Source organism: Peromyscus leucopus, chromosome 3 (genome assembly GCF_004664715.2).
Source record: "Peromyscus leucopus breed LL Stock chromosome 3, UCI_PerLeu_2.1, whole genome shotgun sequence".
NCBI lineage: Eukaryota > Metazoa > Chordata > Mammalia > Rodentia > Cricetidae > Peromyscus > Peromyscus leucopus.
Window position 1 is genome coordinate 9,502,446 of NC_051065.1, and position 17,762 is coordinate 9,520,207.

At 41.3% G+C, this 17,762-nt stretch overlaps 1 protein-coding gene across 5 annotated transcripts in view; it reads right to left on the minus strand.

Moving 5' to 3' along the window:
• The window catches only part of St7 (suppression of tumorigenicity 7), a 246,813-nt gene that overhangs the window by 70,863 nt on the left and 158,188 nt on the right, over positions 1-17,762 (minus strand). For 3 of the 5 annotated variants that reach the window (XM_028871757.2, XM_028871759.2, XM_028871760.2), the window contains exons 7-9: positions 15,838-15,906; positions 13,848-14,002; positions 11,527-11,624 (exon numbers count right to left, since the gene is read on the minus strand). In XM_028871757.2, coding sequence (XP_028727590.1) covers positions 11,527-11,624; positions 13,848-14,002; positions 15,838-15,906 — 322 coding nt within the window. The remainder of the gene's footprint in view (positions 1-11,526; positions 11,625-13,847; positions 14,003-15,837; positions 15,907-17,762) is intronic. The other 2 variants (XM_028871758.2, XM_028871761.2) reach the window with 1 other exon arrangement.

Genomic DNA, 17,762 nt, shown 5'->3' on the forward strand with positions numbered 1-17,762 from the left:
TAGCTCTGAAATTGTCTTCATGTATTCATATATTAATTAATTTAGCAAACACTGAATACACATCATGAGCCATTGAAGACAGTGAAGTTTTTCCCTTGTAGAGTCCATTTAGTAGTGGAGTTAGATAATCAAGATTATCACTATAAACAAATAAATAATTAGATAATTTCAAAAGTGAAAGGGGGAATTAAAAAGCAGGACAAGATGTGATTGCTAGTGATATAGTAGAAAGAGTGTGTGTGTTTCTTCAGACAGATATTATGAAAGGCTGAGGACCTGGGCCAGTGTCATGGGCAGAGTCTAAACAAGAATCAAGTCAGGTACAAAGAGCAACCCAATGTGGTTAACATTCTAATGAATGATAAAAAACGGCATTACTTTAGAAGAAATTGAAGCCACGTGAGGAGTTTGAGTCTGCATTTTATTCTAAATGCAGTGGCCATTCAGTTACAGCTTCTAAGCACAAAAGTGACAAATTCTGATATAAATATGAAAACTAGTTTGGGCTACATGCAAATAGCTACATCATTAGGGAACTTAATTAATTAAGGAGGCTTAATAAATGATCAAGAATGTAAATGTAGATTTTAATAAATTGGGGACACTAGAAAGTAAAAACTCCAAATGTTGGACATTTTTACTGGGAGAGATGAAAGAGAAGAGTTTGACAGATATGAACAATGAAAGGATATGAAAATAATCCGCAATTATTCTGTTACTCTCCACAGAATAACAAAAGCAATAAGCACAAATGGGATAAATATACAAAAGTACAAAACCTTCATTTTTTAGTAAAATAGTATGCAACAAAGTTTCCAGAGCCACATGATCCTTTGAAGTCCAAGAAAGCTTGATGATGCAAGGACAACCAGACAACAGATGGGAACTTCTAGCTACGAGAGGTAAATACAGCAAAGATGCACAGAACCTCAAACAGTGCTGAGTGACATAAGGTAAGACCTGTCAACACATGCGGCACCATGTCACACATTTTGTAAGATGGTATAGAGAGGCTTCTTGGGAACCAGTGAGGCAGCGGCATCCAAGCACCATAGTAACAAGTGGAGCATCTCACCACGCACGTACAGGGCCTCTAGAAATTCAGATGTCATTACTTCTCTTCTGTTGAGTGGTTTCTTGCTTCAAAAAAGCCAGCGTTACTACAGGCCGCAAAGGGCCATGTCATTATTTACCTTAAGCAGGTGCTTTTTGCTATCACCGTTCAAAACGGAATTCTTCCGCTTGGGCCTGTCTCGCTTAGTTTCCACACCTGAGCCGACAGAACTCCATTCCTTATGAGGCAAAATCCTCATAATCACCCTGATTTCCGTTCTTCTCATGCTACACATCTGGTTCATTAGCAACCTCTCTCAGGTATGCCTTGGGAAAACGCAGACTAATCCTGTTACTCCTCTGCTACCATGCCAGCCTGAGCCACACATCTGTTTGCAACATCAGGGCAAGATCTCCTGTCTGCCCTCCCTGCTTTTCCCTCACCCCATGGCAGTCTACAGAAATCAAGGCTTGCCATGCCACTCCTCTGCTCCAATCCTCGCAAGGCTCCGCACTGCACTTACAGGGAAAGTGGAATTTACCACCACCTGCACCCCCCTCCCCGTGACCTCTCAGGCCCGCCTTCCTCTCCCCTGCATCGCTCTGACTGTTCACCCGTGCCTCCTTTGTTGTTAGTGCTATGTTCTAGGTGTTCTCCTGCCTCAGGGCTCCCGAGCCTATGTCAGAGGACTAATACCCACTTCAGTCTTTGTCTAAATGCCACTTTCTATATCGTGCATACCCGCCCATGCCGTCTGACTCTGACTTCCCTGAACTCTTCTCCATCCCTGGGCTGCTTCAACCTAGACCTGCCCTACATGGCTTTTCCTCCTCACCATCATCACTCTTGTGTACTCTGAAAAGAAACCTGTTATTAGTTATTAGGAGAGTGCTCATCTCTCCTAGAATATAACTGGGTAAGGGCCTTTGATTTGTTCACTGGCTCTAGAAACCACAAAGGACAGAAGCTGATATGGAGATGGCCCACCCATTTTTGTTGAATAAATATATAGATGAACGGTGACTGGTTTAGGGCAAAGTGGGAATAGCAAGACCAAAATCAGGCTGCAGGGTAAAAGGGAGAGAGAAGGCAGGCGGAGAATCAGGAGAAAAGCACGCCAGACAAGAGCCACTGAACAAAAACCAGAACAGAATTTAGGGAAGGCAAAACTGCCTAAAACTATAAAGGACTAACTGTAAATAGCACTTGTGGTGGTATTGTGTACTCTAATAAATTTATCTGGGGTCAGAGAACAGACAGCCACTAGATACAAAGGCTAGAAAATGGTGGCACTCACACCTTTAATCCTAGCATTCCAGAGATAGAAATCCCTCTGGATCTCTGTGAGTTCAAGGCCACATTGGAAATAGCCAAGCATGGTGACACACGCCTTTAATCCCAGAAAGCCAGCCTTTAATCCCAGGGAGTGGTGGTAGCAAAAAGATACATAAGGCGTGAGGACCAGAAACTAGAGGCATTTGGCTGGCTAAGCATGTGGCTGGTTAAGCTTCAGGCTTTTGAGCAGTAATTCAGCTGAGACCCATTCTGGATGAGGACTCAGAGGCCTCCAGTCTGAGGAGACAAGACCAGCTGAGGATCCGGCGAGGTGAGATAGCTGTGGCTTGTTCTGTCTCTCTGATCTACCAGCATGGACCCCAATAACTTGCCTCAGGTTTGATTTTATTAATAAGAGCTTTTAAGATTCCTACTACAAGCACTGAGACCCAGAAGCCAGGTCATCTTTGTTTTCTTCCTCCACACTCTGTTCATGGCCAGCACCCCCGAGCTTTCAGTGTCGCTAAAACGAATGCTGTAAGCCTAACTTCTATGACAAGTGAGTTCTTACTGACAGCATCTACCTTCAAGGCTCATTATTTGTACATACAGCAAAGAAAGAATCTAGAAATGCACCAGCTATCACTATAACAACAGTTAATTGTTTGTCTTTAACTCAGTGGTATACCTGTATATCAAGATTTGAAAACAAATTGTTCAGTAGATTCTGGGTGCCTACAGGTAACAAAAGCATCCTTCCCACTCTCCATCCTCATATAAGGAGGATGTACTTCCTTTAACTACTCACCTTAATGAGCTCTAAATCAAGTTATCAACCAAATCAAGTTGCCCATAACAATCCATGACAATCTTAAGGAAAGAAACAAAAAGAACTGTTTACAAGAGAATCACATGACTTGTGAAATAGAAAGTCAAAAAAGGAAGGAAGGGGCTGCAAAAGATTAAGAATGAATGAATGAGGTGAAAAGAAAACAAAAACAGGCCTTCAAAACATTCCTTAGTGTCCTTCCTAAAAAAGACCTTTGCATTTTTATAATAAGAGCAGAAATCTTACAGAGGGGCTGAGAGGGAGGGAGGGGGAGAAAGAGAGAGAGAGAGAGAGAGAGAGAGAGAGAGAGAGAGAGAGAGAGAGAGCTCAGTACGTAAAGTTAATTTCCTGCAAGTGTAAGGATCTGAGTTCAATTCCCATAACCCACATTTTTTTAAGTGTGCATCTATAATCCCAGTCCTGGGGAGGCGAAGTCAGGTAAATCCCTGGGGATTACTGGCCAGTCAGACTAACTTACTTGGCAAGCTAAAGACCAGTGAGAAACCCTGTCCAAAAGGTAGATGATACCCGAAGAAAAACACCTGAAGTCATCTGTGGCCTTCACCTCCACATGTATACACACACACACACACACACACACACACACACACGAAATTCTTATGAAAATATATTTCACAATGTCTATAGGGCACGCTAGTTCTCTTTTCTTTTTGGTTGTGAGCCTGGCCTTTAACAGCTGAGCCATCTCTGCAGCCCTAGTTCCCTTTTATAAGTCACTGATTGTGTAAATATTTATCAAATAGCAAAATGAAAATCAGCAGTCCTTAATGACTGACAAGTTTTAACTAATCCCAGGTGTATATGTGTATTTTTATTTTTGATGGTGTGGTATAATATGTGTCTGTGTGGGTTTGTACATATGTGTGGAGGCTAGAGGTCATCATCAGATGTCTGTCTCAATCATTGTGCACCTTGTTTCTTTTATTCCTCTACATTTTATTTTACTAAAAGTAGGTCATTCCTTAGGCAAAATAGATTCTCCATTTTAGAAATTGTCTAACCAAGGCAAGTGAAAGGGACCAGTCTTATAGTCATCTTACATCCAGAGAGAAAACAATGCCTCGCTATCTTTAATTTCATCCAAATTCTGGAGATCTACATGGTATTTCATAGGCAGCCCCAAGGCCCACCTTATGTTTTTGAGGCAGAGTCTCTCGATGAACCAAGCCAGAGCTCACACGCTGACCAGGCAGACTGGCCAGGCAAGCCTCTGGCTCCTCCTGTGCTTGGCTCTGCACTAAGGTTACAGGTGTGCAGTGTTGTGCTTGGGTTTCACACGGTCAACAGAGATGGGAACTCAGGTCCTCACATTGGGTGGCGGGCACTTTACCACGTGAGACATCCCTCCAACTCTAGTTTCTAACGCATGCGTTAGAAATGTTAAATTCTAGGTTAGCTATCACAAGAAAATAAGGTGCTTATTATAGTAATTCAGTGTTATAGAAAAACTTTTAAAGGATAGTATAATTTCACTGCTAACAACTTTCTATTTCCAGGTTATTTTCTTATGCTTGTATAAATGGTCATCATGACATCCTTAAAGAAGCCCCTTCTCAAGGTTTCTCTATATCAAAACTATTTTATAGCAATATACATTTTTCTTTTCTTAGTCTCACATTTTCAGTATATATTTGGCATCACTCCCAGAGGCCACATATTGAGACTACAAATTAAGTGCAGAATTAGACAGGAGACTTTGGCTATCTCCTACTCAATTAGACATTAAAGAGATTTGAATAAGCATTAAAACAATAACACTCTTTTCAATAATTGTTTTGTCTAAATAAATATAGTTATTTTTTCATAAAAACACTTGTTAATATGTAATATATTTGCAATTCTATTTTGAAGTGAATATTTTTTTTAAAAAAATCTGTTTTAATTTCCAAAATGGTAAAGATGAATAAATAAACCTATACATACAAAACTTCAGTGGTTTCAAATAATTTTAAATGGACTCTGAGAGATGAAAGTTTGAGAGCTATTAGTCCATAATAGCATCTATTTTTAATTGAAAAAAAGAATCATATCATACATATAATGTTTATCATTTTACTCTTTACTTGATAACACAGTAAGATGTTACTTCATAACACAGCTTTAAAATGATGGTAAGAACTGCCAATAATGAGCTATTATTCCTTATAATGGCCTGTATCAAGTATTTTGGACTATTTAGTCCATTTAATAATTGTAATATCACCATGAGTGTCCCCTAGGACTTCTGATATAGACGATCTGAAGACTATACTTTCCGGAGCTCACTAGATATGACCTTGACCTTTCCTAGAACACAGTGAACAAGTACAGAATTGTTGATCAATATTTAGATGGTACTTAAGACTCTGAGACTGAATGTTGTCACCTGGACTTGGCTAATTGGGAAGATGAAACCTTTGGATACTAGGATCACTGAGGGGAAGAATGTCGTGAATTGGATATTAAATACTCCCTTCAACTCACATGTTGAAGGCTTAGACCTCAACACAACATTCATAGGTGGGAATATTAGGAAAATCAATGGATCATGAGGGCTCTGGCATATTCAATGGATTCAGACATGCATGAATCAATTCATAATTGAATGATCTATTAGGAGATGGAGGAAAGTGGAAGGTAGAATCTGATGGGAGGAGGTGGGTCATTCATCACATACTTTTGAAGGGTCTATCTTGTCCCTGGCTTTCACCCATCTACCTCTTCTTCCTGATTGCCAAAAGCTCAGATATATCCTTCTACCATAATGAACTACCTCAACCACAACCCAGAAACAATAGAGCCTGTTGACCATGGACTGAAACCTTGGAGATTCTGAGCAAGCATAAATTTTTCTCCCTTGTTGCACAAATCCTAAATGGTCTTATAAAAACCCAGAGCCATATATCAGGATGAAAGCTGAAAGATCAGGGAAACAGAGCAAGCCACAGCTACCACCTCTTACCTCACCAACTCCTCAGCCTGACAGAGCCTCTGCAAGAGAGTGAATTCCTGTCTCCTCCCAACTTGTATTCCTTTTTATGCCCAGCCATAAAATCACTTCCTGTTTAAACCTTCCTAGTGCTAGGATTAAAGGTGTGTGATCCAAAGTGCTGGAATTAAAGGTATGTGCCACCATTGCCTGGCTCTGCTTCTCTTTTAGGTAGATTGATCTCCTGTAGCCCAGTGTGGCCTTGAACTTATAGAGATCCATAGGGATCTCTGTCTCTGCCTTCTGAGTGCTAGGATTGAAGGTGTGTGCCACCACTGCCTGACCTCTATGGCTAACTCTGTGGCTGGCTCTGTCCTCTGATCTTCAGACAAGCTGTATTTCTTAGATTATAAACAACCCATCACCGCACTCCCTTATGCTAGCTCATGTATTTTGTCACAACGGTTTTCTAAGGTGATTGCATAAAATGTTTCCGAAAGAGTGTGACATCTGTGTCCGGTGAGAGGTCAGGACATGAAAAGAGAAGGGATACTGCAGGGACAGTGAGACAAGAGTGGCAGAGAATGGCTCAGATGTGAAGAGCAGCACAGAGAGCAGGGCACAAGCCAACTCTTAGAGAAGCTACAGATTTGGGGAAGGAAGACACTGATCTGAGATCACGGACAAGGAGCAAAGAAGGTCATGATTCCACATCGGCCTCTAACCAGAACTCACAAAAACCTCCAACATATTATTCTTCTTGCCTTTGATGTCTCTTTATGGAATTCCATATGGGCAAAAGAGCCATCCAACCAAAGCTGGTAAAGTCTAGGGTACTCTGGAGGCTTGTGCCCAAATAGAGTCCAGGCTATAAGTGAGACACACACATAAAGTCTATACGGAAACAGATCTACTCAGTCCTGGATTCTCTAGCCTGGTACTCACTCCTTCATGAGGAATGATCCTGCACTATTACCACCTCCACCACCACCACAGCTTAGGTGCATTTAGGGATGTCTGTAGACAACTGGAGACTTATGGGACTCAGGTCATTACAGTATACAGGTCAGTCCCCTCATCCTGCAACACACAGGACAGCTCCCCACAACTAGTGATTATATGGCCCAGAATGTTCACAGAGCTGAGCATTGGAACATCTGCTCTAAACAGATGATCACAGGAGCTGCTAGGTTCTTTCAAGAGGCAGATTATCCCATCCCTATGGTTTATTCACACCTAGCTTGACAAGTATGTCTAAGGAGTCAGACCACAGACATCTGCCTTGTGAATTCCGCTTTAAGTATACTCAAACAGGACCAGAGAGAGACAAGAATAGTAGATGTTAAAAGGAAAAAACAAAAGAAAAAGCAGTGTCATAGAGCAACTATTAAAGATAAAAACCAACACAACGACTTTTCCTTAAATTTAAGACAGGAAAATGCAACTCTGTTCTTTCTAAATGACCATCACATTGCCGCAACACTCAACAGCCATGTGCCCCCCTAGCTCTGCTCACTTCCAAAACACGTCTTTTGCACTAGGGTCCTTCTGTACTCTTGGTTGCAAAAGAGTTCTATGGAAAAGGAGCTTTGGTTCTTATATTAAAAAAAATCACCCTGGAATACACAGTAGTTAACAAGTTGTTTTAAGAAGGTTTCCAGGAAAGGCGCAAAGCTACACAGAGAAACCCTGTCTCGAAAAAACCCCCCAAAAAAGAAGGAAGACTCTATTATCTTGACAACAGAGAGTCAAGTGTGCATTTACCTCATCAACATTTCACTAACAAAATCCAGTATTTTATTTGAACAGTTGTGTAATCTTGAATTGTGGAAATAAAAGAATTCTCTTCAGCCACCTTCCCAGAATTCCCTTTCATGTTCTTTCAATTATAGCACATCAGGTTTGCCCTTCCTTGAGGCTTCTCCAGAGAAACTTCTTCAAATGGCCCTGCTCTCAATGTGGAAGGTGTTCAAACACTGGCATTCCAATTTCCACTTTAAAATCTGCTCAAGGATAATTTAAACTCATGCATATGGAGAAGAGGTAGTTGTGTCTCAATGAAAAAAAATAGTTCTTCCTGCTTAAATCTTTTATCAGCAGGCTGCCTGGAACCCATGGGGCTATTTTATCAGAGAGCATTTTATGGCAAGATGATTTTTGCACATGCTGTTAAAGGAGTTCATCCTCAGAGAAGAATGACCCACACAACTGAGTGACAAGTCAGGCCTGGCCAACAACTCTGGGCTGCATCCTCTGTGTGGGGTGCCAGGGCACTTACGGAGTTTCTGAAACCACACTTTCAATATTCCCCTTTAAAACACATCTCTCCCGAGCCTGGCACTGTTCCTCATAAGAATATGGTCACCACAGCAGGGCCTGTACTGATGGGCACTCCATAAACTCAGAAAAAAGGCAATGTGTGTTGGTATTTTAATACTGAAAGGCCGGTTTGTAGGTAATACAAAAACCATACCTATCTGTGTGCATATCGATATGCAATAGGTACGTAGGTATATATGGGCATGCAGAGAAAACCCAAACAAGATTATTTGATTGATTTATTCACTCAAGAAAACAAAGCCGGTTTGAGGTAAAGAACTGCCAGTTCCCTAATCTAATCAGTAAATAGTGAAGGCATACGATGTTATGCTCTACTCAGTAAATATGCACATTATTATGACAATTTTCAAAAATGAATACTTAAATTTTAATTTAAAAATGAAATTGGAATTATCTCAAAATGTCCCTCAGGACAACTGGCAAGAAAATCATATGTATAACTTAAGTAATGGAAAATATGAAGGAAACTATAAGCATACATATTACAAGCCAAGTGTGTTCGCGTTATTTAACTGGATTCTCTTCACCAAGTAGAGTTTTCCTTATGGTAGGAAGGATTAGTCCCTATTAATGGAGGACTGTGAGGAGCCCACAGCAGAAAGTGAGCTGCCTTTAGTTCACACCACAGAAAAGGCAAACCCAAGTTCACAGCCAGGCTTCTTGACTGCTTGCCAGTGTCTCACCCGGGGTCCCAGACATTCTCTCTAAACCTCTATTTGGGCTAGGGAAATAAGTAAAATTGTAGATACAAAATCATGTTAAACCCAAAGCCAATCACACTAAATGCATGATGGATATGCTGACTTTAAGTATATGAAGTTTTATATGTATACACTGAAAATAAGCAGAAAAGACCAAGGGAAAATAGAATTAAGATAGCCAGAACTTGCTTTTCCTAAGGATGCTTACGCACATAATAAGATCACTGAAATACGTTCATCTGTGTATCATACCTGCTCCAGGTTAATTAAGTCTAAGTGAGAAGAAGAAGAGGAGAAGGAGGAAGAAGAGGAGGAGGGAGGAGGAGGAGGAGGAGGGGGAAGAGGAGAGACGAAAGGAGATAAAGCTGAATGCTCCTGACGAAGTTAAGACGAGGAAATCAAGGCCCATCCTTGTTAAGGCCCGGGCTCCATGCAGCCAGAGTGATTTGGTAGAGTTTCTCTGCTGTGTAGGAGATGGAATTTCTGCAAGCTGCAAACTTTAACAACAATTCATGTCTCCTCAGAAATCTCCCTTCCTTAAATTAGCTCTCATGTGGTATAATGCTTATTTTTTGAATTCTCTCTTCAGTTAAAAGAATTCCATCCTGGACGGGCACGTGTTGCCTTCCTCTTCCTCCTCCTCTTCCTCTCCTCCATTTTGGGACTGTCCAGCTGTTAGTGCAGTAGCAGACCCAAGCACGGGGAGCGCACACCTCACCTGGGCCTTTGCGCTGCTATGCTGGAACCCACAAAAAGAACCAGGCGAGCCTTGATCCCATGCTCCCCCCTCCAGAGAGCACCTGAGACGCCTGCGAACAGCAGCCCCGCCCGAGGCAAGCTGAGCAAGGCTCTAGGTCTGCACAGGCCTATGCACAGCCCACGAGCTCAAAATGAGCGGGGATGCCACTGCTGTTTGGCTCCTGGGTCATTTTCCTTTAGAAAGACTCTCACTTATGTGCTCTAACTCGGGAATACAGAAGAATGGAATGTTGACAAGGGATTCCTGAGATAGTTTTTAAAAAGAAAATTATACATGCAATTCATATTGAAGTCAGCTTTTTTTTTTTTTTTATGGAAAATGGTTCTTACTAATAATGACAACAACCAAAAACGGAGACAAAAGCTCCCTAAACCGTTTTCCTTTGAAACCACGGTCTGTCTTGTAGGCGCATACGTACGACCTCCCCACTTCCTTCCGCCATGTTTCTTTTCTTCTTTCTTCCTTAAATTGTATCTTATTACACAACTTTGGCACTTGCACTGGAACCCAGGGCCTCTTCCATGCTCTGCATGTTCTCTGCCTATAAGCCAAATCACAACGCCTTTTTTTCTTTTTTCTTTTCTTTTTATATACAGGCTCTTTGTCTGCATGTATGCCTGCACACCAGAAGAGGGCATCAGAATGTGAGCCACCATGTGGGTGCTGGGAATTGAACTAGGGACCTCTGGAAGAGCAGCCAGTGCTTTTAAACACTGAACCATCTCTCCATCTCCTCTTCTTAGTGCTTATGATAACTACAACTAATAAAGTACCCTGGTTCTCAAGAATCTAGGAAAGTGATTTAAATTGCTACAGTAGGATTAGCTCGTTACAATACTAAATTTGAATGTAAAAACAGATTAACCCATAATTCATTTCCTAATAACTACACACTGAGAAAGTAAACCATCGACGCTTTCCCAAGGCTCGGGGATCCCTGGAGAAGGAGGAGCAGGAGGGTTGACTTCGGGAATCACAGGGGATGACTACAGTGAAGTAGTGTTCTCAGACACGACAGGGGAGCAGTGCATGTGAACTCCCAGAGGCTGTGGCGTCATTCATGAGACCTGTGCAAGAGCCAGCCAGAGAAGACCCTGGCCTGGCAGGAGGAGACACCAAGTCCCATGAAACTGGGAGGGAGTGTGGGGGTAGACAGAGGGGGAGCTGGAGCAGCAGGGAAAGAGAATGGAGTCATGCAGGTGATATGTGTGTACGAAATTCTCAAACAATAAAAAAATAATTAAATTACTAGACATAATAATATCTTGAAACAAAATTTAAAAACAAAGAAGTAAATTATCTAAAATGGCTAATTTCATTATTGGTTTCCTGCAACAGTCCCAAAAGTTGACTAATAAGATACCTACTGAGATTTTTAAAAATATGCCAGTGACCCTATATGTGTGTATTATCTCATTTAAATCTTACATGAATCTTACAAGGTTATTGTGAAAACTACTGTTACCTTACAGACAAGGAAAACAGAACACAAATTAATTCAGTTGCCCCAGGTTGTTCACCCTGACAGCTGGAAGCTGGCTTTGCGGCCCATGAGACCGCTGTGTTATCACTGGCTGCGTTCAAGGTCCATTCTGTCAGGTGTGCTGCTGCCAAGCCCAAGCAGGAGCGTAAACTCACATCTCTCATCATTTTCACTGCTTCTCTGGTCCTCCCAAGTCGCCGGGCACACATTGCCAGCCTTCTCTTGATATAGACCAAGACGTTGGTGTCTCGTCCTGAGAAAGGAAAGATAAAACATCAGCATTTAAAAAATCAATAAAAACCAAGAGCTTTAAGTTACCCAGCAAGAAAAAATGCAGAGGCCCATTTGCCTTACCCTTAAAGAAATTCCTCAAAGAGCACAGTCTGCTCCTTGGCCTTCCTTACTGCCAAGAGCACAGAGAACTAATTTTGTTAATAATAGAATGAATACAGGGTAAAGCAAAAGTACTCAGATGCCCAAAGGCCAAAATCGTGACTGATTACCTAATCTGTGCTTTTGAGTTAGGCATGTTGAATATTTGATAATAAATAAAATCTCTATCACACACAGCCAAGAAAATGAACACACCAACATTGCAAGAAGTTTACAACTAAGAATTCCATCTCCCATAAGTCTGCATGCTTTTGGTAAAGATGCAGAGGTGAATCTCAGGTTGCATCCTGATGAACTATTTTTTTCCCGTTCCTGACATTAACTCTGGAGAAGCTTCTTCTTGAACTTCTGGTTCATATTATTCTTTCTCTAACACTAGTGACATCATAATCATCTCCAGGTCCCAAAAGCAGTTGGTTTTAGATGGCAATATAACACATTCCAGATATGACAATAGAGTATGCAACAAAATGAAAAACTACCCTAGTGTTAGAGAAAGCCCTGACAAGCTAAACAGTTCTAACAATAGTCACTAAAATGGCCCTTCAAAAGTATATTAGCAACTTCTTATCTTAATCTTTTATTTAATTATGTATCTTGGATATGTTTCCAGACCAGTGAGAACATGCATATGCTTAATCCTCAATAAAATTACCGTGTTTGAGAAAACTATGACACACCTGTTATGGATTAAGTACATGTAGATACTCAGCTATTAAAAGATGTTGAGACCAAAGTCTGAACATTTCAAGTTTTAAACAATGAGAACAAGATGTGTGCTGAAAAACTGCCAAGTACCTACAAATTATTTTAAAGATGTGATTATATTTTTGGATAGATTTAGGCAACAGGTTGAAAGGATTTAATTTAGAGAAGAAAAGAAAGAAAATGTCTTATGTTATATTATAGGTTGTGTAGTTTATGTATTAATTCCCATTTAGTTTACAAAATAGACATTTACTACACACCTTCAAAATGGACTGTTGTCTTTTTGTAATGATCAGAGACCTTATTGCTATATAGACTCACTGCAGAATAAAACTGAAAACGTGTGTAGCGACGATGTGGATGTGCTCCCACACGTGTGGACTATAATGTAATGATATTGCTGGCACCTGAGACCTAGAGACTGAGTCAGTCAGGTTCTATACCAAATCCAAGTTTAATATTAAAATTTAATTATATAATATCAAGTATGAAGGACATATACCCCTACTTTCCAAACTAAAGGAGAGAGAGATGAAGTGAGAGAAATTCTACCTAAAAGAAACAACCCACATTTTTGTCAGACGATGAAAACACTTTTTTCCCACAAGGATCACTGGATTTCTGTTTAAATAACCAACCAAGATGAGTCAAGGGGCTCAGGGAACTCCAGTAATTGCTTTGTCCTCCTTCCATGCTGTTCCCACAAAGCATCATGGGTTCTCAGTTTAGGGTACTGAAGTAGGGGGTCTCAGCCTTTAAGGACTTTTCTTATCAAAAGTATTATTTTTAATAAAATAATAATTAAGAACTCATGGTTCTTTCTCAAGGCAATACTAATGATTTTTAAATAAGAACTAAATGCTGTAGACTATACCCAACAAAAGTTATACTCTAAACTGTCCTTTTCCAACCACGCTCCTACCCATGCTATGCAAGGCTTAGAAGACAACATTTTTTTTTTTTTTATGATACTAACAACCAATTTAAGTTCAGTTACCAAACTTGGACCTGAAAGTTAGGAGATGGAGACTTAACTGCTGAACAGAAGAACCATGTAGGAATTCTGGGCAGAAGTGACTATTGAAAGTTATTGTGGTGGGAGGTACATGGGAGAGTTTGGAAGAAGGAAAGGGAATGGGTGAAAAGATGGAATTATAATCTCAAAAAACTGCTTAAGAGGTGATTGCTGTTTGTTTACGGCAATGAAACTCTGTGGGCATAAATAAAACAAAGAATGGGAACATGATGGCAACCAAGTTGACTGCGGACGGAGTGCTCTGTCTACCAGAATCCGTTCGGTGCTGGAGTGAGCCTTTGCTCTTGCTCCATTTTACCATCCCCATTCCCCAGTCCACCCCCCTGGAGGAAACCTTACTGTGTTGAGCTTCATACTGGGAGCCGTGGTGCTGGAGCTGCTGAGAACGTCGGTAGCAACCATCTCCAGCCTTCAGGGCCTGCTTAAAGAGTTTTTCTGCTTCAGCAATAGTGGTTGCTTCTTCTTCAGCCAAGAGAATGTAAGCTGTTGCACACCTGTCCATTCAGACATGACAAATTACAAACCCAAGGCCACTGCAGCAGACTGTGGGAGTTCATGCAGAAGGGCGAGGAGCTACACCAAACATGCAGCATGACCAACTGTTTCATGCACCTGTTTGCAGCTGTTGACACAGTAATGGCACAAAAGAAAAACCTAGAGTTTAGCTTGAGAGGCAGGATGTGCAGGGTTAGGAGCATGGGGCTCATTTTTGACTTGGCCCCTTATTAATGTGTCACTTGGGGAAAGGTATCACTCTGCCTCCCTGATGGATAGCGTGAGATCTGTTCTGTGTCTTTGTGCAGGTTCCATAAGATGCTTTCTGTGAAGTGCTTACTGTAGCCATCAGCACTGAGGACATGCTCAGTGAATGCCAGCTAATGATGATGAGTATAATCCTAGTGAAGGTCTCCTTCCACACTTGGAGAGGGTACATACAAGTTTCCTTTCCTCTACTAGATATGCATTGTTTTCAATTCAAGAGTGTCTTCAGAGTGTAAAATTCATTAAATAAAGTTACTAACTGAAAAAAACAAAATGAAACAGTGCTTGAAAATCCCATGGTAGCACCGCTTTTCTGCATCAGAGAACATGAGAAGAACCTGGAAAAGTAGTTTCTGAAAAGCTTGAACTCTAACACAGCCACACTACCTAAGAAGAGTCCAGTCTCCTGCCTCCAACAACAAGCTAGGATTTGCTGCTGTGTGTCCAGTAAACACTCTACCTGGCACTAAACATCACCTTGCTTAACCCTTCCAAAAACACTCTGAGGTAGGAAGCCAGAAAGGATATGCAGTTAACTAAGCAACAAGGGAGGCTTTTAGAAATGCAAACCTTCCAAATCACCCAGAGCAGCCCCCTGTCAGAGAAAGGGAGGGTCTGAGGGGGTGATGAGGCCAGAACAGACCATGGGGGTGTTGATCTGCGCTCACCCCTTCTCTCTCCTGGTTGACTTCTCTGTGGCCATTGCCCTATTCCTCTCCATCAGACCACAAGAGAGGAAACAAACAGAAATTAAAACTAACTGTTACTGTGGGAAAACTGCAAAGCCAGCTAGGAGAAAGTACGAACTCAACAGATACTGTTAGGTTTGGGGCCAGCTGATCCTTGGGGATGGGGTCAGTCTTACAAATTCTTTATCCTATCCCCCAAATTTCAAGTGAGAACCATCAGTGCGGTTTTAACTAAATATGATAAGGTAGGGAGAAAATACCGAGAATAAAAGCTAGAAAAGCAATTACTATGGAGGGCTGAATATATGACTTGGGAAGAAAAATAGCAATGCTCAAACTGTCTCATGATTTACTGAAAGGAACTACTTGGGTAGGCATCAGAGGACATACTTAAGGCTTCAGATGCCCACATGCAAATATGAGTTTAAAGCAATGAACTGAATACTGAGATAATAGGAGCTGTAGACACAGTGTCAAAGGAACTAGCTGTAAGATTGGAGCTGGTGGGGTGGGAGCTCACGAACAGTTAGGGCGAGGCTGCTTGCTTTATATGTTCTGACTTCCAATAGTATTCTTAGGAGGAGAGGCAGAGTAGCAGCACTAGCCAAGAAACGTGTCTATGTGGAAACTCATGAGTTTGGGGAGAAACATGCCAAGAGCGTGTGAGTGGAAGAAAAAGGAGAGAGCGATAGAGTCGATAATGGTTGGGGGACAGAACAGGATTCTCAGCTGGATGGAAGATGGAGATGATGCATCTTTGTCACAACACAATACACAGACAGAAGCAAGAAGTGTGGTGATGGGGTGTCAACCATCCAGATATCTGCTAGAAGTCTTGTTTGGTTAGAAGTAGGGTACCCGACAGGTTCTTGACTTACTTCGGTAACAATTTTATCTCCCAGATGGTAGAGGAAGCAATTAGGGGAACTTCAACTCTGGACCTAATTCTGACCAAGAAGAAAAAAATAGTTGGTGAAATGAAAACCGATAGGAACATTCAGCGAGAGTTACTATGTCATTCCAGAGTTCAGTGTAATCAAAGAGGTGGAGGTAGACTTCGAAAATTCATAGGAAAGGGGCATGACTCAATGGCACAAGATGTAATATGGAAAATGGCTCAAGAGGACAGAACAGCTTCCAAATGTTTAACTGTAATCATAATGACAAATAACCTCTCAGGAAGGGCAGAGGGGCGGCACTGAACTAACTGGAGTGGCTTCCCAGAGATCTAGCCCAGGTCAGATTCTTAAAGGACATGCAAACAAAACAAAAGATGAAAAGAGGGCATGTGATGGACTGTAAGAAGTGGAATGGCGTCATAAGAATAACATCAGGAGAGCTGAAATCCCAAATTAGCAAGGCTTGACAAAATAAATAAATGAAATGAGCAAACATACAAAAACCACTGAAGACAGCTCTCTAGTCTCTGTTTTAAAATTATAACTACTGCTCTCCCTTCCAACTTCTCCAAAATCACCACAAAACAAATAAGCAACAAAGACAATACAACAACATTAAAACAAAGAAAGTTCACGGTTAATAGTGATAGATAATAAAGAGAAAAGGAAACGCTCTCGCTCCCATACTGCTCCTGGCTTCTTTATCAAGGAGAGTGCCTGTCAGACTCAAGTGCAGAGAAGCAATGAAACTCTAAAATGGGTAAAAAGATGGAAGACAGCACATCGTTAATACGCTCTCAATGAACTACTGTTCTGGGAAGGGCAAATTCTAGGAAGCCGACTGACCTTGCAGGCAGGACATGGAACTGTACTCTAAGGACAGTTGTGGAATCACAAAGAATAGACCACAGAATGAGATGACAAATGCAGCATCAGTTTTCCAAACAGGAAAGAAGGCTGACTTCTCAAATGACAGAACAGTGACTCAGAAAGAAATTCCAATGGATTGTTAAAGACATGGTATCTAAGCACATTTGAAAAAATAAAAATCAAATAAATGAAGCAGAAACCACGAGAAGCCAGCTTAAACGGCTAAGAGTAACTAAAACAGCGCTGCTAGCTTCATTCCCCTCGGAGACTCACAATATCAATTAGAGCTCTCTAAATGGCTGGCAAGCCTAAGATCAAAACGGAGAACGGTGGGCTGAACTGCAGTGTAACAGGGTGCTGGGAACCGGCTGAATAACACCGGAGGAAGGTGACTTATGAAGACACGAGCCTGCAGGGTAGTTTCTACGTGTCACACCCCAGGGTCTTGTAGTCCTGACACTTTTCTCAGAAACATGAACGACACACAAAAGGCAGGCGTATTAAACTTGTAGATGGTAAGAAAGCAAAAGGTATGTTGCATGACAGAGTCAGAAACCATGCAGATCCAGCATTACAGGGACAGGGTTTGACACTTGGTGACTCTTTTATTTTCCAAGACCTCTGGAAAAGATTCTGGAACCTTCTTGAGAAAATCATAAAATAGTTTAACAATGACCACTTGGCAAGGGCCCTGTTGAGGTGATTCAAACACCAGATGGGTGGTTGAGCTAATTGACCTTTAAGGATTCTGCCAACCCTGTTTTAATGACTCCAATATTAAGAATCTCATTTTCTAAAATCTCCGGAAGAAATCTCCCAGTCTTCCTTGATAACCCATAGAATATTTAGCAACAGTAAGGGCAATGTTTCCTCTTGCTCATTTTGACATTGAAACATTTTAATTTTTTTCACCATTTATCTTTTTTGTGGTTGCTGTTTTCCCCACTAGCAGAAGTTATACCTAGAAACAGGGATGCACAGAGGAGCATTCTACTTCTAGAAAGAAAGGTCGCTGTCAAAATGGTCTAGATATG